The sequence below is a fragment of the Balaenoptera physalus genome, assembly GCF_965194825.1.
Source record: "Balaenoptera physalus genome assembly, chromosome: X".
Lineage (NCBI taxonomy): Eukaryota > Metazoa > Chordata > Mammalia > Artiodactyla > Balaenopteridae > Balaenoptera > Balaenoptera physalus.
Genome location: NC_138903.1, coordinates 60912259 through 60939823, shown reverse-complemented (window position 1 = coordinate 60939823; position 27565 = coordinate 60912259). Strand labels below are relative to the sequence as shown.

At 37.7% G+C, this 27565-nt stretch overlaps 1 protein-coding gene across 1 annotated transcript in view; it reads left to right on the top strand.

Annotated features, from left to right (window-relative positions):
• The window catches only part of TEX11 (testis expressed 11), a 373633-nt gene that overhangs the window by 327343 nt on the left and 18725 nt on the right, over positions 1-27565 (top strand). Inside the window, exons 26-28 of the mRNA XM_082445679.1 lie at positions 24223-24372; positions 25640-25748; positions 26703-26823. Coding sequence (XP_082301805.1) covers positions 24223-24372; positions 25640-25748; positions 26703-26823 — 380 coding nt within the window. The remainder of the gene's footprint in view (positions 1-24222; positions 24373-25639; positions 25749-26702; positions 26824-27565) is intronic.

Genomic DNA, 27565 nt, shown 5'->3' with positions numbered 1-27565 from the left:
TTCTCTCTATTGTTTTTCTATTCTCTTTCATTTTTCTCCGCTCTTTATTATTTCCCTCCTCTAGTAGCTTTGAGTTTATTTTGCTTGTTTTTCTAGTTTCTCAAGGTTTACAGTTATGTTATTGCTTTAAATTTTTTCTTTTTTTTAAAAGTATATTTTATTTTATTTTATTTGGCCATGCCACTTGGTATGTGGGATCCTGGTTCTCTGACCAGGGATCGAACTCATGCCCCCTGCATTGGAAGCATGGAGTCTTAACCACTGGACCACCAGGGAAGTCCCTCTTCTTTTTTAATGTAGGTATTTACAGCTATAAACTTCCCTCTGAGTACTTGCCTTCACTGCATCCCATAAATTTCGGTGTGTCGTGTTTTTGTTTTCTTCCATCTCTAGGTATTTTCTAACTTCTCTTGTGATTTTTTTCTTTGACCCATTGGTTATTGCTTAATTTCCACATACTTCTGAATTTTCCAGTTTTATTTCTGTTGTAGATTTCTAGCTTCATTCCATTATGGTCAGAGAATATACTCTATTTCAGTCTTATTAAATTTATTGAGACTTGTTTTGTAGCCAAATATATGGTCTCTACTGGAGAATATTCCATGAGCACTTGAGCATAAAGTGTTTTCTGCTGTTGTTGGATGGAGTATTCTGCATAATGTCTGTTAGGTTTAATTTGTTTATAGTGTTGTTGGCATCCTCTGTTTCCTTGTTGATCCTCTATCTAGATATTCTATCCATTATTGAAAATGATTCGTGTTTCTCTTGAAGGTAAAAATACACTAGGAACAGAGAAGACAGTCAAAAATCTCCAGGAACTGCCCATAAAGTATAAAATATCTGAAATTTTTATATTAATAATGTTTTACCTATAAAAATTTAACATAGAGAAAGCTGAGCATCTCTTCTGATTTTGCAACTCTTCTCATGCAACTCTTACAATAGTAACCCATCAAACAAACCTAGTTACTTCTCTTTTTTTTTTAATGTTTGGTCTTTTATTTATTTTTTAAAATTTATTTATTCATTTATTTTTGGCTGCATTGGGTCTTTGTTGCTGCGCACAGGCTTTCTCTAGTTGCGACGAGCGGGGGCTACTCTTTGTTGCAGTGCGCAGGTTTCTCATTGCGGTGGCTTCTCTTGTTGCAGAGCACGGGCTCTAGGCACACGGGCTTCAGCAGTTGTAGCTCGCAGGCTCTAGAGCACAGGCTCAGTAGTTGTGGCGCATAGGCTTAGTTGCTCCGTGGCATGTGGGATCTTCCCGGACCAGGGCTCGAACCTGTGTCCCCTGCATTGGCAGGCGGATTCTTAACTACTGCGCCACCAGGGAAGCCCCCTAATTACTTCTTATATTTCTCTCTTTATGAGGAGAAAGAATAAATCTTTGCAGTTTTCCAGGGGCCCTTTTGAAAATCTCAAAGATAATTTTAGCTTTAAAAGATATCCTGAAAACTTTATTTTATATCTTCTATATTTGGGATGCGACTTTTCAGAAGACAAAATCAAGAGTTGTTAGAGGCAGTTTGGGCGCTTGATTAAAATAGGATCATGGGTGCCTAAGAAACAGTACCTGGTTACCTATTCAAGCAAAATGACAATAAAACGTTTACAAATAAGCATAGGAAGTAACACAATTCTAAAGAACTTTAGCTCTTTAATAAATGAGGAAACTTTGTTCTTTGTTTGCCATTAAATGATCAAGAGTAAAGACATAACAAAGACAGTAAAGATCAGAAAATTATTCTGATAAAACACAGAATCTGCTATCTAGGCAGATTACATACAAGGTAAAGAATAGCCTTTCATATTGTAAGTGAAACCATTAATTAGTAAACTAAGGAAGCAAGCCCATCAAAAACTCAAGATAACTTTGCTCCATTTTAATACATTACAGAGCTTTATTTCAGACTCAGGTTTATACCAGGGCAAATAAAATTTACTTTCCAGGTTTGTCCTTCATTATGCTCTTTTATATTCTGGAACAAACTGACAACCTTTTAGAGGATCTGCCTAGTCAAAACTATTTTTATGATAATTCTAAGACATAGTTTTCCAGAGGCTACATGATGTGTGATATTGTAATAGATTGGATGCAGAAGCAGATATAAGAATATAGCTATTTCTATTAAGCCAGGCATTAAGGAGCTTTTCAAAACTGTGAAACAATCTTCTCATTCATTTTTAAAATATAATTACTTTTTAATTGACGTTAACATGCAGTGGGTTCGTCTCAAATTAATTCAATCAGGAAATAAATTTAAATTTTCTGTTTTAATTTTTAATATGGTAAATATCAATAGTTATAACCTACATATGAAAAATCTCTTTGATAATTTTTTCAGAGTGCAAGGGGGACCTGAGAACAGAAAGTCTGAGAACCACTTATTTAGGAGTAAACTACATTTTCCTTTAAAACCAAAAGCACAGGGACTTTCCTGGTGGTCCAGTGGGTAAGACCCCATGCTCCCAATGCAAGGGGCCTGGGTTTGATCCCTGGTCGGGGAACTAGATCCTGCATGCATGCCACAGCTAAGGATCCCACATGCTGCAGCAAAGACCTGGTGCAGCCAAATAAAATAAATAAATAAATATTTTTTAAAAATCGGTTACAATTGATTAAAAATAAATAAATAATAAAAGCAAAGGCACCTATCCATTTGACACTATTGCTCATATATAATCTCAACCACTTGTTTTAATTGTAACTTTTAACCAAAATAATTTTTATTTCAAAGAGAAAACTTGGAGAGGTGTAATTGAGAACCATCTCTCACTCACAAACAATATAGCAGACTAGCAGAGTTCATGAACACGCATGGCACAGCTTTCTATGGCCACACCCATACTTTTTAAAGAGGAAAAATGAACACATTCATTAACACAACCCAAAAATATCGCCTCTCTATAGCATATAAAAATAAGAAGCAATAGTATATATAAACTTAAAACTATGCTCAGTAATCAATGTTGAAGTATTCAGTTTTACTTAAACGTTATCTTGGTATCTAGTGATTATCCATTTATTAACTCAATTTAATATCGATCTAACATTTTAAGTGAACTAAATATCTTGAAAATTATCTTAAATCTAACATTCTACAAACCGTTACTGCTGAAATTAAACGTCTGTCAGAACAATGATTCAACTTTAGTTGAACACAATTTACATTTTTCATTATCTTAAATGTTATATATGAGTAATATATAACATTATTTAATCAGTAAACATGTGTACATTTAGGAAAAACAGACCCAAGTTAAGTAAAATGTATGCTAGTTTTCTTTTTAATTAAATAATTCATTTACGCTTTATTTCAATCTTGCATTTTTTATTCTCTTTTTTTTTACATTTTTTTAACATCTTTATTGGAGTATAGGTGCTTTACAATGTTGTGTTAGTTTCTGCTGTATAACAAAGTGAATCAGCTATATGTATACATATATACCCATATCCCCTCCCTCTTGCATCTCCCTCCCATCCTCCCTCCCTCCCTTTTTACTCTACACAAATAAATCACCAAAAAAGTCTGTCTTTTCAACCAGAGTCACTAAACTAATCTCATTTGCCAAAGATTTACCTTAACTTTGGATTACTAAAATGTTTCTGAGTTAGCTGAATTTTTTTATAAGGATACTTTTAGTTTAGCACATGTAAAGTATTAGAAGTTCAGTTTCCTTTTTATGGAAATTTTAAGAATATTTGTATATAAGTGCTTATTTATGTCTATAAACCAATTAGAACAGAGCTCCTTTAATATAAGAGACTTTATAATCTAATTTATGAATACCTGCCAGAGATAGGAAAACATTTCCTACTCACTCAGTGTGAAGTCAAGGCCTTTCTCAATTATCGACACATAGACACAGGGATATAGAGATCTTGTGGCTTCAGATCTGCAACTTCAGCTATGGGTCAAGAATAAATACAGAAACTTACCAGTCCAGATATCATAGTGCTGTTCTTCCCAGCAGGCATGAAATAATTGATTAATTTGAGCTCAAAATGGACAAATAGAACAACAAAAAAGACTAACAAATTGTCTGTTGTTTCTTACCCAGTCAGAGACTAGATAATCTGTTCATCCATTTACAGAAATCACCAAATGATCCGACCATAAAACCACATTCCCAGTCATTGCTGCTACCAAGGGAGAATAACTTATTGGCTATACCCAAACCAGAAGCAAAAACAAAACATAAACTCAATAGAAAAGAAAAAAGAGATTCAACAAAGTTCTACTGGCACTTGGGGTTCAATCTGGGAGCCAAGAAAAGATGAGGTTAAGCAGTCCATGACTTGCACTTCTCTGGCAACATGATTTACCCTGTTCTGTCAAGTGTATTCGTTTGGCATTTTGGTGGATAATTTTTTAAAAGATATATCCATTACTGTCGTACAAATATAAAATGAACATGTGTTAAAGATTTTATTTAACTCATTAATTGATGAGAAAACAATGTTAGAATCAATTTCAATTTCCATTTCATTTTGCTTATCTTATTTTCTGTATCCCTTTCTGTTTATTCAGTGGTGTCTCTTCACTTTTGCTGCTTCCAATTTTACCTTTATTTCTGTGATGACTTTTTTTTCTCTTACCATTTCCTTCTAAAATGGCTTATATTTCATTTCCTTTTGTCTACCAGCTCTTCCCTGAGCTCCTGAATCCCCACTTTATATTTTTATTTTATAGAGATGATTACCTAATTAATATTTTATAATTCATGCTGACATGTTTGGTCACAATTTTCATCTGTTTTATGGCAGCATTCCTCTGGTGAGAATTCTCCATCTACCATTCTTTTTTCCTATTCTTCTCATCCCATTTTCATGTAGTATCTTATACTGTGCTATACTTTGGATAACTTATTTTTTTAATTCAGTTTTATTTATTTATTAATAAATTTATTTTTTTATCTTTTTTTTTTCTGGCTGCATTGGGTCTTCGTTGCTGCACATGGGCTTTCTCTAGTTGTGGTGAGTGGGGGCTGGTGGCTTCTCTTGTTGCAGAGCATGGGCTCTAGGTGCACAGGCTTCAGTAGTTGTGGCACGTGGGCTCAGTAGTTGTGGCACGTGGGCTCAGTAGTTGTGGCTCGCGGGCTCTAGAGCACAGGCTCAGTAGTTGTGGCGCATGGGCTTAGTTGCTCCACAGCATGTGGATCTTCCTGGACCAGGGCTCAAACCCATGTCCCCTGCATTGGCAGGCGGATTCTTAACCACTGCACCAACAGGGAAGTCCCTAAAATTTTATTTTATTGTGGTAAGAACACTTAACATGAGATCTACCCTCTTAACAAAGTTTTAAGTGTACAATATAGAATGTTTACTATAGGTACAGTGTTTTACAGCAGATCTCTAGAACTGATTCATCTTGTTTAACTGTAAATTTATGCCTGTTGATTATCAACTCTCCATTTCCCTTCCTAGCAACCACCATTCCACTCTTTGAGTCTGTGACTTTGACTATTTTAGATACCCCATAGAAGTAGAATCATGCAGTATTTGTCCTTCTGTAACTGGCTTATTTCACTTAGCGTACTGTCCTCATAGTTCATCCATGTTGTCACATATTGCAGAATTTCCTTTTTTAAGGCTGAATAGTATTCCATAATATGTATAAACCACACTTTCTTTATCCATTCATGCCTCAATGGACATTTAGCTAGTTTCTATATTTGGTTATTGTGAATAGTTCTGCAGTGAACATGGGAGTGCTAATATCTCTCCAAGATCCTGATTTCAGTTCTTTTGGATAAATACCAGAAGTGGGATTGCTGGACTGTATGGTAGTTCTATTTTTAATTTTTTAAGGAACCTCTATACTGTTTTCTATAGCAGTTGCACCATTTTGCATTCCCACCAACAATGTACAAGGGTTCCAGTTTCTCCACATCCTTGCCAACACTTGTTGTCTTTTTTTTTTTTTTGATAATAGCCATCCTGACAGATGTGAAATGATGTTTTTGGTTTTGATTTGCATTTATGTGATGATTCATGACTTTGAGCATCTTTTCATATACCTCTTGGCCATTTGCATGTCTTTTTTGGAGAAATGTCTATTCAAGTATTTAGCCCATTTTTAAACCGAGTTATTAGTTTTTCGCTATTGAGTTTTGATAACTTATCTTTAATTGTGGTACTTTTTCCTTAGGCCGACTATTTGTAGGAAGTTCATGTGGAGAGGAGGCTAGGGCCATGATCCAGGCTAGCAGAAGTTTATACCTATGATCTAGGGTTGTTGCATACATGAGTTCTTGTAGTCTTTATGTTTTCCCAGCCAGTGGATATAGGTACCTGTAGAGCTTCTCATAACACAAAGGTTCTTCTCCACTGCCTCACTGACCAGCTGCTCACTCTTTAGCCCTTTCTCCTCTGCTTCTCAAAACCAAACCAAACTCAGACAAGTTCCCATCACCAGCCTATAAACTCTGTTCTTGTTATTGTAGATAAAGGATTTGCATCTTGGTGTGTGCCCTTAACTTTGGACTGTTGTACTTTTGCTGGCCTTTTCTGATACCATATTTAGTTTTAAAACATGTGTATGTATGTTTGTATGCATATATACTAGATTGTAAGCTTCAAGAGGACAAATACTGTATCTGCGTTTGCTTACCTTTGTATAGCCAATACTTGATATTTGATTATTGCATGAATGAACAAAAGAATACACACACACACACAAACATACACATACACATATACAGTCGTCCCTCGATATCTGCGGGAGATTTGGTTCCAGGGCCCCCCATGGATACCAAAATCCCCGGATGCTCAAGTCCTTATAAAATGGCTTAGTATTTGCAAATAACCTGCATATTTCCTCCTGTATACTTTAATCATCTCTAGATTACTTATAATACCTAATACAAAGTAAATGCTATGTAAATAGCTGTAAATACAATGTAAATACTATGTAAATAGTTGCTAGCACATGGCAAATTCAAGTTTTGCTTTTTGGAACTTTCTGAAATTTTTGTTTGTTTGTTTTTAATATTTTTGATCTGTGGTTAGTTGAATCTGCATGTGTAGAACCTGCTAATAGGGAGAGCTGACTGTAAGCATGCATACATATGAATGCATATATCATATATAAAGTCTTAGAAGGTTACACACCAGACTCAACATTTGCTAGGATTTAGTGAGTTTGTGAGACTTTTACTTTTTATTTCACTTATTATTTGTATTGTTTGAATTTTTCAATGAATATGTAGTACTTCAATAATAAAACAAAATTCAGTTAGAAAAAATGAATCTCTCTTGTTAAAGGTTTATATTTCTTAAGATTGGGTATTTCCAATGAAATAATGCCTAAAATTATGAGCCCAGCATGTGAATAACGTAAATAAATCATTAAGCTACCAACTGTAAATAGACAAATTAAGGCAAAGTGCAAAGCTGGTGAATCATAAGCTCCTGGGGGGAAATTGGAAAACGCCAAACTTTTAAAAATTTATTCCAAATCAAAGTTAATTAAGAACTGTATAAACAGTGACTGAAATCTTAGTGCTGTGGGAATTGGCTTTTACAAAAGGATTAACCCTGATGTGCCATTATGTTAGTGACCTAAGGACAGCAGCTTACCACACTCAGTCTACAGAGTCTTTATTAAATTCTTAGGGGCTACTAGGTATTGCGAAAGCATAAGGAAATGTGTTACTCTCTCTAACCTTAAATTTACAGTGAAGAAAGGAGATCAGAAACATAATCTATTACACATATACAAAGCTAAATGAAATAACTTCACTAATAGAAATATAGAGGGTATGGGACCACAGAAGAAGAAATGATCCTTTCCAAAAGGTAATATTTGAACTTACTCTTGAAGAATGAGTAAGATTTTAATGGTTAGAGAAGGAAGTAGAAGGCATTAAAAGCTGTGGGAACTGAATAAACAAAAGCCAGGAGTACAAGAGAGCATTGTTACTTTTGGAATTGTCTCTTATTCAGTGGTTATATAGTGGGAGGTAAGGCTGAAAGTAGTGTGATTTGTAGTATGCCCCTTCTCAAAAGTAAATCAGGGCAATAGTATCACCTTAGTCCAAGCTACCTCATTTCTCACCTGGATCACTGTAATAGCTTCTCAACTATCCTCTCTGCTTCCACAATTGCCCCTCTATAAATCCAATAGCCAAACAGCAGCCAAAGTATTATAAGTCAGATCATGTCAGTCCTCTTGTACTTCCCGTTTAGTTGGACTTAAAATAAAATCCAAAGTCCTTACCATGATCTACAAGACCATAGATTATCTGGCTTTTTGTTTCCTCTCTGACCTAATCTCTCATCACTCTGCCTCAGCTCACTATAATCTAGCTCTACTATATCTTAATAATAATACCTTATACTTTCTTGCCTCTGGGCCTTTGTATTTGCTATTCCCTTTGCCTAGGACAGTTCTCCTGGATATTCATGTGGCTTGCTCCCCCACATCCTCTGCTCGAGTATCACCCCCTTCAGAGAGGTCTTTCCTGCCCATACCCTTTCTAAAATATCAAATTGTATCACTGTCTACTCCCTTAACCTATAGTTTTTCTTTAAAACACACATCACTACTTCATATTATATTATATATTGTATATCAGTTTTATTCCCAACTAGAATCTAAGTTCCATGCAGGCAGAAAAGTTGTCTGTCTTGTTCATCCTTTATCCCTACCTCCTAAAACTATCTGGCATATACTAGGGCTTAAAATATGTTTACTAATGAAATGCTGCTATGGTGCCAGAAATTCTATCATTAGAAAGTCATTTGTTTGACTATTAGAGCATTTTGGTCTTTGAGAGCCCTCTTTGCAAAGATCCCTGGGAGAGCTTACAATTTATCAGTCATTATCAGTTTACACTTTGGGAGAGAAACATTAAGAAAAATACCTTAAAAGATTCAACTTGGGATATAGGTATAGGACAGAGAAAGGCAGGTCAGGTTTCCAGAAAAACAAAAAGGAGATTTAAAGGGAAGTAGAGACTGCACCACAGATGACTGCTTATGATTTTAAGACGCTCCAAACCTTTCTAACACAAGGGAACTCAATACCTTCTGTATCTATTTTTCTGGCTTCTTTTGAGTATCTCCACTTAACAGCATAATTTTTGGATGTTGCTAGGAACATCCTTGGAGTTACTTTCTACATAAAGAGTCATCACATGTTAGGGCTAAGAGTACTCTTAGTGATTAGTTTCTTAAAGCTATTCATTTTGTCATATGAGTAATTTTTTTAACATGTTTATTGGAGTATAGTTGCTTTACATTGGTGTATTAGTTTCTGATTTATAACAAAGTTAATCAGCTATACATATACATATATCACCATATCTCTTCCCTTTTGCGTCTCCCTCCCTCCCACCCTCCCTATCCCACCCCTCTAGTTGGTCACAAAGCACCGAGCTGATCTCCCTGTGCTATGCGGCTGCTTCCCACTAGCTATCAGTTTTACATTTGGTAGTGTATATATGTACATGCCACTCTCTCACTTTGTCCCAGCTTACCCTTCCGCCTCCCTGTGTCCTCAAGTCCATTCTCTAGTAGGTCTACGTCTTTATTCCCGTCCTGCCCCTAGGTTTTTCATGACCACTTTATTTTTTTTTTTAGATTCCATATATATGTGTTAGCATACAGTATTTGTTTTTCTCTTTCTGACTTACTTCACTCTGTATGACAGACTCTAGGTCCATCCACCTCACTACAAATAACTCAATTTCGTTTCTTTTTATGGCTGAGTAGTATTCCATTGTATATATGTGCCACATCTTCTTTCTCCATTCATCTGTCAATGAACACTTAGGTTGATTCCATGTCCTGGCTACTGTAAATACAGCTGCAGTGAACATTTTGGTACATGACTCTTTTTGAATTATGGTTTTCTCAGGGTATATGCCCGGTAGTGGGATTGCTGGGTCATATGGTAGTTCTATTTTTAGTTTTTTAAGGAACGTCCATACGGTTCTCCATAGTGGCTGTATCAATTTATATTCCCACCAACAGTGCAAGAGGGTTCCCTTTTCTCCACACCCTCTCCAGCATTTATTGTTTGTAGAATTTTTGATGATGGCCATTCTGACAAGTGTGAGGTGATATCTCATTGTAGTTTTGATTTGCATTTCTCTAGTGATTAATGATGTTGAGCATTCTTTCATGTGTCTGTTGGCAATCTGTATATCTTCTTTGGAGAAATGTCTATTTAGGTCTTCTGCCCATTTTTGGATTTGGTTGTTTGTTTTTTTCATATTGAGCTACATGAGCTGCTTGTAAATTTTGGAGATTAATCCTTTGTCACTTGCTTCATTTGCAAATATTTTCTCCCATTCTGAGGGTTGTCTTTTGGTCTTGTTTATGGTTTCCTTTGCTGTGCAAAAGCTTTTAAGTTTCATTAGGTCCCATTTGTTTATTTTTGGTTTTATATCCATTTCTGTAGGAGGTGGGTCAAAAAGGATCTTGCTGTGATTTATGTCATAGAGTGTTCTGCCTATGTTTTCCTCTAAGAGTGTTATGGTCTCTGGCCTTACATTTAGGTATTTAATCCATTCTGAGTTTATTTTTGTGTATGGTGTTAGGGAGTGTTCTAATTTCATTCTTTCACATGTAACTGTCCAGTTTTCCCAGCAACACATATTGAAGAGGCTCTCTTTTCTAAACTGTATATTCTTGCCTCCTTTATCAAAGATAAGGTGACCATATGTGCGTGGGTTTATCTCTGGTCTTTCTATCCTGTTCCATTGATCTATATTTCTGCTTTTGTGCCAGTACCATACTGTCTTGATTACTGTAGCTTTGTAGTATAGTCTGAAGTCAGGGAGCCTGATTCCTCCAGCTCCGTTGTTCATTCTCAAGATTGCTTTGGCTATTTGGGGTCTTTTGTTTTTCCATACGAATTGTGAGATTTTTTTGTTCTAGTTCTGTGAAAAATGCCAGTGGTAGTTTGATAGGGATTGCATTGAATCTGTAGAATGCTTTGGGTAGTATACTCATTTTCACAATGTTGATTCTTCGAATCCAAGGACATGGTATATCTCTCCATCTGTTTGTATCATCTTTAATTTCTTTCATCAGTGTCTTATACTTTTCTGCATACAGGTCTTTTGTCTCCTTAGGTAGGTTTATTCCTAGGTATTTTATTCTTTTTCTTGCAATGGTAAACAGGAGTGTTTTCTTAATTTCACTTTCATATTTTTCATCATTAGTGTATAGGAATGCAAGAGATTTCTGTGCATTAGTTTTGTATCCTGCTACTTTACCAAATTCATTGATTAGCTCTAGTAGTTTTCTGGTAGCATCTTTAGGATTCTCTATGTATAGTATCATGTCATCTGCAAACAGTGACAGCTTTACTTCTTCTTTTCTGATTTGTTTTCCTTTTATTTCTTTTTCTTCTCTGATTGCTGTGGCTAACACTTCCAAATCTATGTTGAATAATAGTGGTGAGAGTGGGCAACCTTGTCTTTTTCCTGATCTTAGTGGAAATGTTTTCAATTTTTCACCACTGAGGACAATGTTTTCTGTGGGTTTGTCATATATGACCTTTATTATGTTGAGGAAAGTTCCCTCTTTGCCTACTTTCTGCAGGGCTTTTATCATAAATGGGTGTTGAATTTTGTCGAAAGCTTTCTCTGCATCTATTGAGATGATCATATGGTTTTTCTCCTTCAATTTGTTAATATGGTGTATCACGTTGATTGATTTGCCTATATTGAAGAATCCTTGCATTCCTGGGATAAACTCCACTTGATCATGGTGTATGATCCTTTGAATGTGCTGTTGGATTCTGTTTGCTAGTATTTTGTTGAGGATTTTTGCATCTCTGTTCATCAGTGATATTGGCCTGTAGTTTTCTTTCTTTGTGACATCTTTGTCTGGTTTTGGTATCAGGCTGATGGTGGCCTCGTAGAATGAGTTGGGGAGTGTTCCTCCCTCTGCAATATTTTGGAAGAGTTTGAGAAGGATAGGTGTTAGCTCTTCTCTAAATGTTTGATAGAATTCGCCTGTGAAGCCATCTGGTCCTGGGCTTTTGTTTCTTGGAAGATTTTTAATCACAGTTTCAATTTCAGTGCTTGTGATTGGTCTGTTCATATTTTCTATTTCTTCCTGGTTCAGTCTCGGAAGGTGGTGCATTTCTAAGAATTTGTCCATTTCTTCCAGGTTGTCCATTTTATTGGCATACTGTTGCTTGTAGTAATCTCTCATGATCATTTGTATTTCTGCAGTGTCAGTGGTTACTTCTCCTTTTTCATTTCTAACTCTATTGATTTGAGTCTTCTCCCTTTTTTTCTTGATGAGTCTGGCTAATGGTTTATCAATTTTTTTTATCTTCTCAAAGAACCAGCTTTTAGTTTTATTGATCTTTGCTATCGTTTCCTTCATTTCTTCTTCATTTATTTCTGATCTGATCTTTAAGATTTCTTTCCTTCTGCTATCTTTGGGGTATTTTTGTTCTTCTTTCTCTAATTGCTTTAGGTGCAAGGTTAGGTTGTTTATTCGAGATGTTTCCTGTTTCTTGATGTAGGCTTGTATTGCTATAAACTTCCCTCTTATAACTGCTTTTGCTGCATCCCATAGGTTTTGGGTCGTCGTGTCTCCATTGTCATTTGTTTCTAGGTATTTTTTGATTTCCCCTTTGATTTCTTCAGTGATCACTTTGTTATTAAGTAGTGTATTGTGTAGCCTCCATGTGTTTGTATTTTTTACAGATCTCTTCCTGTAATTGATATCTAGTCTCATAGTGTTGTGGTGGGAAAAGATACTTGATACGATTTCAATTTTCTTAAATTGACCAAGGCTTGATTTGTGACCCAATATATGATCTATCCTGGAGAATGTTCCATGAGCACTTGAGAAAAATGTGTATTCTGTTGTTTTTGGGTGGAATGTCCTATAAATATCAATTAAGTCCATCTTGTTTAATGTATCATTTAAAGCTTGTGTTTCCTTATTTATTTTCATTTTGGATGATCTGTCCATTGGTGAAAGTGGGGTGTTAAAAGTCCCCTACTATGATTTTGTTACTGTCGATTTCCCCTTTTATGGCTGTTAGTATTTGCCTTATGTATTGAGGTGCTCCTATGTTGGGTGCATAAATATTTACAATTGTTATATCTTCTTGGATTGATCCCTTGATCATTATGTAGCGTCCTTCTTTGTCTCTTGTAATAGTCTTTGTTTTAAAGTCTATTTTGTCTGATATGAGAATTGCTACTCCAGCTTTCTTTTGATTTCCATTTGCATGGAATATCTTTTTCCATCCCCCACTTTCAGTCTGTATGTGTCCCTAGGTCTGAGGTGGGTCTCTTGTAGACAGCATATATACGGGTCTTGTTTTTGTATCCATTCAGCCAGTCTATGTCTTTTGGTTGAAGCATTTAATCCATTTATATTTAAGGTAATTATCAATATGTATGTTCCTATTACCATTTTCTTAATTGCTTTGGGTTTGTTATTGTAGGTCTTTTCCTTCTCTTGTGTTTCCTGCCTAAAGAAGTTCCTTTAGCATTTGTTGTAAAGCTGGTTTGGTGGTGCTGAATTCTCTTAGCTTTTGCTTGTCTGTAAAGGTCTTAATTTCTCCATCAAATCTGAATGAGAGTCTTGCTGGGTAGAGTAATCTTGGTTGTAGGTTTTTCTCCTTCATCACTTTAAGTATATCCTGCCACTCCCTTCTGGCTTGCAGAGTTTCTGCTGAAAGATCAGCTGTTAACCTTATGGGGATTCCCTTATGTGTTATTTGTTGTTTTTCCCTTGCTGCTTTTAATATTTGTTCTTTGTATTTAATTTTTGATAGTTTGATTAATATGTGTCTTGGTGTGTTTCTCCTTGGAATTATCCTGTATGGGACTCTCTGTGCTTCCTGGACTTTTGATTAAATATTTCCTTTCCCATATTAGGGAAGTTTTCAACTATAATCTCTTCAAATATTTTCTCAGTCCCTTTCTTTTTCTCTTCTTCTTCTGGGACCCCTGTAATTTGAATGTTTGTGCATTTAATATTGTCCCAGAGGTCTCTGAGACTGTCCTCAATTCTTTTCATTCTTTTTTCTTAATCCTGCTCTGCAGTAGTTTTTTCCACTATTTTATCTTCCAGGTCACTTATCCGTTCTTTTGCCTCAGTTATTCTGCTATTGATCCCTTCTGAGAATTTTTAATTTCATTTATTGTGTTGTTCATCACTGTTTGTTTGTTCTTTAGTTCTTCTACGTCCTTCTTAAAGGTTTCTTGTATTTTCTCCATTGCATTTCCAAGATTTTGGATCATCTTTGCTATCATTATTCTGAATTCTTTTTCAGGTAGACTGCCTATTTCCTCTTCATTTGTTAGGTCTGGTGTGTTTTGACCCTGCTCCTTCACCTGCTGTGTGTTTTTTTGTCTTCTCATTTTGCTTATCTTACTGTGTTTGGGGTCTCCTTTTCACAGGCTGCAGGTTCGTAGTTCCCGTTGTTTTTGGTGTCTGTCCCCGGTGGCTAAGGTTGGTTCAGTGGGTTGTGTAGGCTTCCTGGTGGAGGGGACCAGTGCCTGTGTTCTGGTGGATGAGGCTGTATCTTGTCTTTCTGGTGTGCAGGTCCACGTCTGTTGGTGTGTTTTGGGGTGTCTGTGGCCTTATTATGGTTTTAAGCAGCCTCTCTGCTAATGGATGGGTTTGTATTCATGTCTTGCTAGTTGTTTGGCATAGGGTGCCCAGCACTGTAGTTTGCTGGTTGTTGAGTGAAGCGGGGTCTTGGCATTGAGATGGAGATCTCTGGGAGATTTTCGCCGTTTGATGTTACGTGGATCTGGGAGGTCTCTTGTGGACCAGTGTCCTGAACTTGGCTCTCCCACCTCAGAGGCACTGCCCTGCTGCCTGGCTGGAGCACCAAGAGCCTGTCATCCACATGGCTCAGAATAAAAGGGAGAAGAAAAAGGAAGAAAGAAAGAAGAAGATAAAATAAAATAAAATAAAGTTATTAAAATAAAAATAGAAAATAATTATTTAAAAAATTATTTTTAAAACGTAATAAAAATTTTTTTTAAAAAGAGAGAGAAAGAAAGAAGACAGCAACCAAACCAAAAAACAAATCCACCAATGATAACAGTGCTAAAAACTATATTAAAAAAAAATACAGACAGAACCCTAGGACAGATGGTAAAAGCAAAGCTATACTGACAAAATCACACACAGAAGCATACACATACGCACTCACAAAAAGAGAAAAAGGGAAAAATATATATATATCGTTGCTCCCAAAGTCCACCTCCTCAATTTGGGATGATTCATTGTCTATTCAGGTATTCCACAGATGCAGGGTACATCACGTTGATTGTAGAGATTTAATCCGCTGCTCCTGAGGCTGCTGGGAGAAATTCCCCTTTCTCTTCTTTGTTCACACAGCTCCTGGGGTTCATCTTTGGACTTGGACCTGCCTCTGCGTGTAGGTCTCCTGAGGGTGTCTGTTCTTTGCTCAGATGGGACGGAGTTAAAGGAGCAGCTGATTAGGGGGCTCTGGCTCACTCACGCCTGGGGGAGGAAGGGGTACGGAGTTTGGGGCAAGCCTGTGGTGGCAGAGGCCTGCGTGACTTTGAACCAGTCTGAGGCGCCGTGTGTTCTCCTGGGCAATTTGTCCCTGGATCACGGGACCCTGGCAGTGGCAGGCTCCACAGGTTCCCGGGAGGGGAGGTGTGGAGAGTGACCTGTGCTCACACACAGGCTTTTTGGTGGTGGCAGCAGCGGCCTTAGCGTCTCATGCCCATCTCTGGGGTCCGCGCTGATAGCCGCGGCTCGCGCCCGTCTCTGGAGCTCCTTTAAGCGGTGCTCTTAATCCCCTCTCCTGGTGCACCAGGAATCAAAGAGGCAAGAAAAAGTCTCTTGCCTCTTTGGCAGCTCCAGACTTTTTCCCGGACTCGCTCCCGGCTAGCTGTGGTGCACTGGTCCCTTCAGGCTGTGTTCATGCAGCCAACCCCAGTCTTCTCCCTGGGGTCTGACCTCCGAAGCCCGAGCCTCAGCTCCCAGCCCCCGCCGGCCCCGGTGGGGGAGCAGACAAACCTCTTGGGCTGGTGAGTGCTGGTCGGCACTGATCCTCTGTGCGGGAATCTCTCCTCTTTGCCCTCCGCACCCCTGTTGCTGCACTTCCTTCCATGGCTCTGAAGCTTCCCCCCCACCCCGTCCACTCCCCCGTCTCCACCCGCAAAGGGGCTTCCTAGTGTGTGGAAACTTTTCCTCCTTCACAGCTCCCTCCCACTGGTGCAGGTCCCATCCATATTCTTTTGTCTCTGTTTTTTCTTTTTTGTTTTGCCCTACCCAGGTACGTGGGGAGTTTCTTGCCTTTTGGAGGTCTGAGGTCTTCTGCCAGCGTTCAGTAGGTGTTCTGTAGGAGTTGTTCCACAAGTAGATGTATTTCTGATGTATTTGTGGGGAGGAAGGTGATCTCCACGTCTTACTCTTCCACCATTTTTAAGCTCCCCTCTCCGTGACTCTATGTTTAATTGTTTGAGGACCTACCAGACCATTTTCCAAATTGGCTGCACCATTTTATATCATCACCAGTAGTGTATAAGGCTTCTGATTTCTCCACCAGCATGCCAACACTTGTATTATCTGACTTTTTGATTCTAGCCATCCTTCTGAGTGTAGAGTGATATCCCATTGTGGTTTTGATTTCCTGATGACTGATTTTCTTTTTTTATTTATTTATTTATTTATTATTTATTTTTGGCTGTGTTGGGTCTTCGTTGCTGCATGCGGGCTTTCTCTAGTTGCGGCGAGTGGGGGCTACTCTTTGTTGCGGTGTGCGGGCTTCTCATTGTGGTGGCTTCTCTTGTTGCAGAGCACGGGCAATAGGCACTAGGGCTTCAGTAGTTGTGGCACGTGGACTCAGTTGTTGTGGCTCGTGAGCTCTAGAGCACAGGCTCAGTAGTTGTGGCGCATGGGCTGAGTTGCTCCGTGGCATGTGGGATCTTCCTGGAGCAGGGCTCGAACTCCTGTTCCCTGCATTGGCAGGTGCATTCTTAACCACTGCACCAGCAGGGAAGTGCCAGTGACTGATTTTCTTGACAACTAATGGTATTGAGCATTTTTTCATATGCCTGTTGGCGATTTGTACATATTTTTTTGAGGAATGTCTATTTAGATCCTTTGCCCAATTTTTTATTATTTTTTAAATTAAGTCATAAGAGTCCTTCTAGATGCAGGTCCCTGATCAGATATATGACTTGCAAATATTTTCTCCCATTCTGTGGGTTTTTTCCTTTTTTCAGTAGCATCCTTTGAAGTACTTTTTTTTTTAACTTTCATGAGGTACAATTTATCTATTTTTCTTTTGTTGTTCCTGCTTCTGATATCATATCTAATAACTGCCAATCCAAAGTCCTAAAGGTTTACTCCTATGTTTTCTTCTAAAGAGTTTTGTAGTTTTAGTTCTTACATGTAGGTCTTTGATCCATTTTGAGTTAACTTTTGTATGTGGTATGAAGTAGGGTCCAACTTCATTATTTTCCATGTGGCTATACAGATCCATTTGTTTAAAAAAGCTATTCTTGGGAATTCCCTGGTGGTCCGTTGGTTAGAACTCTGTGCTTTCACTGCTGAGGGCGCAGGTTCAATCCCTGGTCAGGGAACTAAGATCCCAAAAGCCACGCAGCACAGCCAAAAAGAAAAGAAAATAAGTTATTCTTTCCCCATTGGATGGTCTTTGTCTCCTTGTGGAAAATTGTTGACCATAGACACATGGTTTTATTTCAGGAAATGTTAGTCTCCAAATGTGTTCTTCTTCTTCTTTTTTTTTTGTGTGTGTGTGTTTGTGTGTGCTCTTCTTTTTCAAGATTGTTTTGGTTATTCTGGATCCCTTGAATTTCCACAGGAATTTTAGGATCAGCCTGTTAGTTTCTGAAAAAAGAAAAAAGCCAGCTGGGATTCTGATAGGGATTGTGTTGAATATATAGATCATTTTGAGGGGTATTGCCATTTTAACAATGTCAAGTCTTCTAATCCATGAACATGGAATATTTTTCCATTTATTTACATCTTCCTTACTTTCTTTCAATGATGTTTTATAGTTTTCAGTGTACAAGTCCTGCACTTCTTTAATTTAATCCTAAATAGTTTATTTTTGATGCTATTATAAATGGAATTGTTTTCTTAATCTTATTCTCATTTTGCTCATGGCTATTGTATAGAAATAGAATTGATTTTTGTACATGAATATTATTAAACTTTTTTATTAGTTCTAATGGTATTTTACTGGAATCCCTAGGAATTTTATTTACAAGATCACATTGTGTATTAATAGACAAGAAAGATTGTCTTGCAAGATTGTCTTGCAATCAGACAAGAAAAAGAAATAAAGTGCATCCAAATTGGAAGGGAAGAAATAAAACTCAGTGTTTCCAGATGACATGATACTATATATAAGAAACCCTAAAGTCTCCACCAAAAAAGTATTAGAACTAATAAATGAATTCAGTAAAGTTGCAAGATACAAGATTAATATACAGAAATCTGTTGCTTTTCTATACACTAATAATGGATTATCAGAAAGATAAAGCAAGAAAACAATCGTGAATAAAATCACATCAAAAAGAATAAAATACCTAGGAATAAACTTAACCAAGGAGGTGAAAGACCTATACTCTGAAAACTATAAAACATTGATGAAGGAATTTGAAAATGATACAAAGAAATGGAAAGATATCCCATGTTCTTGGATTGGGAGAATTAACATTGTTTAAAATGTCCATTCTACCCAAAGTGATCTACAGATTTAAGGCAATCCTTATCAAAATACCCATGGCATTTTTCACAGAACTTGAACAAATAATCCTAAAATTTTTATGGAACCACAAGAGACCCCGAACTGCCAAAGCAATCTTGAGAAAAAAGAACAAAGCTGGGGTATCATGCTCCCTGACTTCAGACTGTACTACAAAGCTACTGATACTCAACAAGTGTATAGAAGACATAAATAACACTATCAACCTACTTGATGTAATGGATATTTATAGAATGCTCTACCCAACAACACCAGAATACACATTTATTGTGATCAAAACAACACATTTATTTGTAATCTAAACAACATGGTACTGGCAAAAAAATAGACACATAGATCAATGGAACAGAATAGAGAACCCAGAAATAAACCCATGCACCTACGGTCAATTAATCTATGACAAAGGAGGCAAGAATATACAATGAAAAAAAGACAGTCTCTTCAATAAGTGGTGCTGGGAAAACTGTACAGCCACATGTAAAAGAATGAGATTAGAGCATTTCCTCACACCATACACAAAAATAAACTAAAAATGGGTTAAAGACCTAAATGTAAGACCTAAAACCATAAAACTTCTAGAAGAGAACATAGGCAGAACACTCTTTGACATAAATCATAGCAATATTTTTTGGATCTGTCTCCTACAGCAAAAGAAATAAAAGCAAAAATAAACAAATGGGACCTAATTAAACATAAAAACTTTTGCATAGCAAAGAAAACCATTGACAAAATGAAGAGACAAGCTATGGAATGGGAGAAAATATTTGCAAATGATATGATCAATAAGGGGTTAATATCCAAAATATATAAAGAGCTCATACAGCTCAGCATCAAGAAAAAACCCAGGGCTTCCCTGGTGGCGCAGTGGTTGAGAATCTGCCTGCCAATGCAGGGAACACGGGTTCGAGCCCTGGTCTGGGAAGATCCCACATGCCACGGAGCAACTAGGCCCGTGAGCCACAACTACTGAGCCTGCACGTCTGGAGCCTGTGCTCTGCAACAAGAGAGGCTGTGATAGTGAAGAGGCCCGCCACCGCGATGAAGAGTGGCCCCCACTTGCCACAACTAGAGAAAGCCCTTGCACAGAAACGAAGACCCAGCACAGCAAAAAAAATAAATAAATATAAAATAAATAAATAAATAAAAGTAAATGGAAAAAAAAAAAAGAAAAGAAAAAAACCAGCAACCCAATTAAAAATGGGCAGAAGTCCTAAATAGACATTTTTCCCAAGAAGACATACAGATGGCTAACAGGCACATGAAAAGATGCTTGGGTTTCCCTGGTGGCGCAGTGGTTGAGAATCTGCCTGCCAATGCAGGGGACATGGGTTCGAGCCCTGGTCTGGGAAGATCCCACATGCTGCAGAGCAACTAGGCCCGTGAGCCACAACTACTGAGCCTGCAGGTCTGGAGCCTGTGCTCCGCAACAAGAGAGGCCGCGATAGAGGCCCGCGCGCCGCGATGAAGAGTGGCCCCCGCTTGCCGCAACTAGAGAAAGCCCTCACACAGAAACGAAGACCCAACACAGCCATAAATAAATAAATAAATAAATAAATAAATAAATGAGTTCCTTTAAAAAAAAAAGATGCTCAACATCACTAATCATTAGAGAAATGCAAATCAAAACCACAGTGAGATATCATCTCACACCTGTTAGAATGTCTACAAATAACAAATGTTGGTGGGGATGTGGAGAAAAGGGAACCCTTGTACACTGTTGGTGGGAATGTAAATTGGTGCAGCCACTATGGAAAACAGTATAAGGTTCCTCAAAAAAGTAAAAATAGAACTACCATATGATCATGCAATTCCCTCCTGGGCATGTATCTACAAAAAAAGAAGACAATAATTCAAAAAGATACATGCACCCCAATGTTCATAGCAGGATTATTTATAATAGCCAAGATATGGAAGCAACCTAAGTGTCTATCAACAGATGAATGGGTAAAGAAGATGTGGTGTAATATATAAAATGGAATATTACTCAGCCATAAAAAAGAATGAAATTCTGCCATTTGCAACAACTTGGATGGACTTAGAGAATACTACCCTTAGTGAAATAAGTAAGACAGAGAAAGACAAATACTCTATGATATCCCTTATATGTGGAATCTAAAAAATAAAACAAACCAATGTACATAACGAAGCAGAAACAGATTCACAGATACAGAGGACAAACTAGTGGTTGCCACTGGGGAGAGTGAAGCAGGGAGGAGGCAGGACAGGAGTATGGGATTAAGAGATACAAACTGAGCGGCAGCGGCGGCGGGGAGGATGGAAGGCGGCGGGCGCGGGGCGGACGCGGGCACCTGGTCCGCTCGCAGCCCTGAAGCAGGGCGCTGGGGCCCGGGAGCGGGAGCGGCCTTGGGGCTGCGGGGGTTTGAGCGCGGGGCCCCTCACTGTGCTCCTATACGCAGTATTTTGGCCCAGGCACCAGGCTCATGGTCATAGACGACCTGAGCAAGGTGACCCCACCCAAGGTGGCTGTGTTCGAACCGTCAGAAGCTGAGATCTCCCGGACCCAGAAGGCCACGCTCGTGTGCCTGGCCACGGGCTTCTACCCCGACCACGTGGAGCTGAGCTGGTGGGTGAACGGGAAGCAGGTCAAGACAGGGGTCAGCACGGACCCTCAGCCCCACAAGGAGGACCCCAGCCGCAGTGACTCCAGCTACTGTCTGAGCAGCCGGCTGAGGGTCTCCGCCCCCTTCTGGTACAACCCTCGCAACCTCTTCTGCTGCCAAGTCTGGTTCCACGGGGTCTCGGACGAGGACGAGTGGAAGCAGGACGGGCCCAAACCCGTCACCCAGAACATCAGTGCCGAGGTCTGGGGCCGAGCAGACTGTGGCCTCACCTCGGTGTCCTATCAGCAAGGGGTCCTGTCTGCCACCATCCTCTATGAGATCCTGCTGGGGAAGGCCACCCTCTATGCTGTGCTGGTCAGCGCCCTGGTGCTGATGGCCATGGTCAAGAGAAAGGATTCCTGAAGCCAGCTTAGAGGTGGAGCCAGGAGCTTCCAGCCTGTTATTGCCCTGATGTGAATTCTGCTTTTTCCATTCCTACCCAGTGCTTCAGAAGAGGTGCTCTCATCTCTCCACGCATCCCAGTATCTACCCGTGTGTGCATGCGTCCCAAACACTCATGACCAAAATCTCCCTAGCCCAAGGGGGACCCTAGCGGGCCTGAACTGATTCAACCAATAAAAATGGCCTGATCTGGAAAAAAAAAAAAAAAAGAGATACAAACTACTATGTATAAAATAGATAAGCAACAAGGATATATTGTACAGCACAGTGAAATATAGCCATTGTTTTGTAATAACTTTGAGTGTAAGCTATAAAAATATTGAATCACTATGTTGTATACCGAAAACTAATATAATATTGTAAATCAACTATACTTCAATTTAAAAAATATACTTTTAAATAATCAAATGGGTCGAAGAGAAATTCGCAAGGGAAATTAGAAATAGTTTGAATGGAAGTAAATGAAAACACAGCATATAAAAATTTGGAGGATACAGCTAAAGCAGTGTTTAGACAAAACTTTGTAGAAATAAATGCCTCTGTTAGAAAAAGAAAGATCTTAAATAAGCCTCCACCTTAGGGAAAAAATTAGCAAATTGAACCAAATCAAGCAGAATGAAAGGAATAATATAAGAGCAGAAGTCAATAAGATTTAAAACAGAAAATAATAGATAAAATTGATGAAACCGAAAGCTGTATTGTTGTTGTTGTTTGAAAAGACCAGTGCAGTTGAGAAAACTCTAGCCAGGCAGATCAAGACACCAATTAACAATATCAAGAATGATAGTGTAGACATCACTACAGATGCTAGAGACATTAAAAAAAAGATAACAAGGGAATATTCTGAACAAATTTATGCCCATTAATTTGAAGGGTTAGATGAGATTGACAAATTCCTTGAAAGTCAAACTACCAAAGCTCCCACAAAAAGAAATAGATAACCTGAATTGTCCTATACCCATTGAATTCATACTTTAAAATCCCCTAACAGAAAACCCCACTAGGGAATTCTACCAAATATTTAAAGATGTAATACCAATTCCATATAAACTCTTCCAGAAAGTAGAGGAGGACACACGTCCCAGCTCACTTTATAAGATCAGTATTACCTTGATATCAATACTAGACAAAAAATGAACAAAGAAATCTATGGACCAGTATTCCTCATGAAAATAGATGCAGAAATCCTCAACAAAATATTATCAAATTTAATTTAGTAAAACATGAAAAGGATAATAGATTATAACCAAGTAAATTTTATCCTGGGTTCAGCATTGTAAACTCAATCATTTAATTCACCATATCAACAGATTAAGTGACAAGACTCAACATCCATTTATTATAGAAACTCTCAGCTAAACAGGAATAGTAGGGGAGTTCCTCAAGCTGATAAAGGCCATCCACAAAAATGAAACCTACAGCTAATGTCATTTTTAATGATGAAAGACTGAATGCTTTCCCTCTAAGGACATAAACAAGTCAAGGATGTCTACTCTCACCACTCCTGGTCATCATGATCCTGGTGGTCCTAGCCAATGCAATAAGGCAAGCAAAAGAGTGGGAAAAGACATATAGAGTGAAAAAGATCAAATAAAACTATCATCTGTATTTGCAGAGGACACATGATTCTCTATATAGAAAGTCCAAAGAATCTACAAAAAAGTTATGTGAACTAATAAATGAGTTAAGCAAGTCACAGTATACAGGTCAATATTCAAAAGTTGATTATAGTTCTACATGCTATCACTGAAGTTCAATAACAAAAAATACCCATTAATAGTGATAGAAGTCAAAATAGTTGTTAACTCTGCAAAGGTGGTATTGACTAGAAAGGAGCACGAGTGTTGGAAGTGTTCTATATCATGATCTGGGTAGTGGTTATATGGGTTTGAACATATATAAAAATTCATCACCCTGTTTGTTTAAGATTAATGCACTTCACTCAGTTTATTGTATGTATGCTATACCTCCAAACTTTTGAAAATGTTCAGTCTAACAAGGGTGATTTGAAACCATCTCACATAGTATGGTAGATGCCACCTGATAACAAGATTCTGCCCATGGCGATAACCAAGAAATATTGTTGACTGACTAAATGAAACAGTTTGGAAACTTTCCCTAACTTTGTTTAAAATAAAACCACAGTTGGTTTATATTGCACTGTATTTTCTGGTTAACTCAGTCATTAAAGTAAGGCAGGTAAACGTATTTGAATAGATAGCAACAAGACTTTTCCAGGCTATTTCGGAATATCATGGTAATAATTTCAGGAAATGTAGACAACTCCAGTGAATGCATTTCAGTGTGTGAAAGTATTGGTGAGTTTATAGATTTTAAAATGTAAAAGATCTGTCTACAGGAGCTGGGATAACCTTCAAATTATAAGTAAAATTAATTTTCCTCAATAGGAAAATCTCTCCAGAAGAGAGATTAGAATAGAAGAGAATGTAATAACAGAGAATGTTGCATTTTTGCCTCTTTCTTAGGGGACTTCTCAGGTGATCCATGTGAGACATTGCTTCTGCTGTATGAGTTTGAAGTTAAAGCCAAAATGAATGACCCATTACTGGACAGCTTCCTGGAATCAGTGTGGGAACTGCCTCATTTAGGAAGTGGAACATTGGAAACAATCGCATGTAAGAGCTATATTTATGTTTTTGGAAGGCTGGTACCCATTTAAATCGTACTACTTTTTTCTTTCTTCTCTCTCTTCTCTCTTTCCTCCAGGTGGGAAGCAATGTATCCTCATAGCACTTTGTTTCCCCTTCTCTAATGGCATTCTTGAACTATTTTGTATTATAATCATTTGTGCATTTATCTTTTTCTTTATATGAGATTATAGGCTCTTTAGGGTCATGAGCAATAATTACTTGTATTTGTTGTACTTATAAACCCTAGCAAAGTGCATTGCCCATAATAGGTGCTCATATTTATTTTATGTGTAGAATCGAATAATATAACTACACAATAGAGGTAGCTCAAACTTCAGAAAGTTAGTTTTGCTCAGCTAGTTAGAAATAGACAATCAGCTGCTTCGCCAATCAAAAGTGATACACTCTTAGCCGTTTATGAAAGTGTACAGAGAAATATTGGTGATATTTTTAACACAGTTGCCAACCTCAAATTTGTCATTGGGCTATAAGTAGTATTTGGGGGCTCAGAGCCTCTATGGGGATATACTGCAAGAAATGGCCTCATTATGTTCCCTTTATATCTTTCACCCTCCTCAGGAACCTATGTGTGGCTAATAAAGGTATTAGGTAGCCCCAAGTGCACAAGAGTCACATTTGCCTTTCCTTGTCTCGCCAAGACAGAATTTCTAGAGACGTGGAGCTGGTGGCGTATACTTTATAGACATGTGAAGGTGACCACTGTTCCTTGTATAATGGAACTCCAATTCTAGAGGCCTGGTAGATGCGTCTAGAAGTTTTAGGGGTTTTATCTCTGATACTTACTCTTATGTCAAGTGTTTCCTGTTTTTAATAGTAGGCAGAAACAGTATATTTAGTATAAATCTGTTTTTGGTTAGTACCCTTTTACTTATCTGCTTTCTGTTTCCTTCTTAGTGTGCCCCTCCTTCACTTTGGTTCCTAAGATTATTGCTTCACCTGTATGACTATGCGCAGGCTCACAGAAACAGTAGGTTCTCTGTTGATGTTTGCTGAAGAAAAAATATAACCTGGTGATCCTACCATGTTACTCTGCCCAGAAAGTAGAAGCTATCTCTGAAAGCCATGGATTCATCGTTTTATAAAATTCATTTTTGGGTTTTTGTGTTTGTTTATTTGTTCTTGGCATCTGTCTCAGGTCAGCTTCATTAGAGAAAGTCAGTTGTAACGTGGGATGAAAACTGTGATAGATGAGATTATGGTATTCACAATCTTTTTGCTTCCCTTCCTGTAGCATTAGCAATGGAAATGCCTGCACACTATCCTTCTATCGCTCTAAAGGCCTTGAAAAAGGCTGTATTTCTCCACAAAAAGAAAGAATCAATTGATGTTTTGAGATACAGGTTAGTAAATATAATTCAACACTGAATCCTAGCTTTTGATAGCCAAAAGTGCTATAGTCAATGTCCCATAAGTCATCAATCATACTCAACTGACTCAAAAGATGATTGGGCCACTCCTGTAACTCCTGGACTAAAAAGCCCTCAGAACAGCTCCATATTTAGAGTTGTGTGATAGACCGAGGCAAGGTGAAGGAGTCTGGTTTTCCCAAAGGAGAAAAGAAGGAGAAAGTTGCTTTTTTGTGTGAGTCTGTGTATATAATAAAATTACTAATTAAGTACCTTTCTTTCTTTCATTACTGAATATGCCAAATATACAGAAAAGTACAGAGATTAATATAACAAACACCAGTGTATCCACCACTCAAATTTAACAGATGTTAACATTTTGCTACATTTGCCTCATATATTTTTTTCTAAGCACCTTTCTTTAAGGACCAGTAAGTGCTGTACATAATATAAAATAGTATTTATTGAAGATTTTATGTTCTCTACGCCTAGACATGGGGGAAAAATAGATATTGTGTGATTTTTCTCTGGAAAACTTCATTACAGTCTTCCTTTTCTGAGACATGAGAGAGCTCTCCTGGAATTACTCCCAATTTAAATCCCAATTCCCTTCCCCATTTGAGGATGTAACGAGATGCTTTAAAGTATCTGTAGATTAAACCAGCTCATAAAATATAGTAAACAGATACAACTCCTTAGTTTAGGAAACTAAAAAAAAAAAAAAAAAAGTGAAAGACAACCGTAGGCATAATAAAAGGAAGGATTGGTCAGCCCCTTTTATATCTTCAAAAATCTGTCTTCTGAGCTTGGAGGCCAGATAAAATTGAAGGAAGAACAGAAGTGTTTTGAAGCTCTTAGTCTGGGATGAGATCCAGATTTTACTTATCTTAGCCATGAAGTCAATGATTTCTTTCCTTATGGGATGCGTTTTCTCTTTTTGATTTTCAGCAAATGTATGCACAGCTTGATTGACCTCTTAGTGCCAGATGGGGTGGTGAATAAAGAGCTCTGTCCCCTGGAAGAAGTTTGGGGCTATTTTGAAGATGCTCTGAGCCTTATTAGACACACTGTAAGTCAAACAATGATATTAAACTTTTAAGCTAATTTTAAAGAATTAAATTATCTTATGTATTAGAAATTACATAGAATAATGCTTTCGATATGAGTTTTAATGTAAATAAATTTGTATTAAAATGTGGTTACACACTATAAAATTTCCCTGGGTTTGTGAAATGTAAATAGTTAAAAGTAGAAAATTTCTAATACAAGTATACTATGGATTAGGTCAAAGTAGCAGTACCATCTGGCATTTTTAATTACTTTGTATTTTCAAAACCTGGTAGAATTATTATTTCCCTGTGATGAGACTAACCCTTTGAAAAAGTTTATTATTATTCCTGCCACTTCTGAGACAGGTAATAGAGTAGAAGGAACAATGAAGACCTGTGTTTTAGTCCCTCCTCTGCTGCTTTTTTTTCTTTTCAGTGCAGGTTTATTCAGTAATTTTTAAATTAGCTTTATTAAGATGTAACTTATATACCGTAATATTCACCTATTATATCTATATAATTCAGTGATTTTTAGTAAATGTATGGTTATGCAGCTGTCACCATAATCCAGTTTTAGAATATTTTCATTACCCCCAAAATTTTCCCATTGCCCATTTGCAGTCAATCCCTGCTCCCATTTTCAGGCCCAGGGAACCACTGATCTCCTTTCTATCTCTATAGATTTTCTCATTCTAGACACATCATATAAATGGAATCATACTTGTGACCTCTTGTGTCTGGTTTCTTTCAGTTTAGCTTACT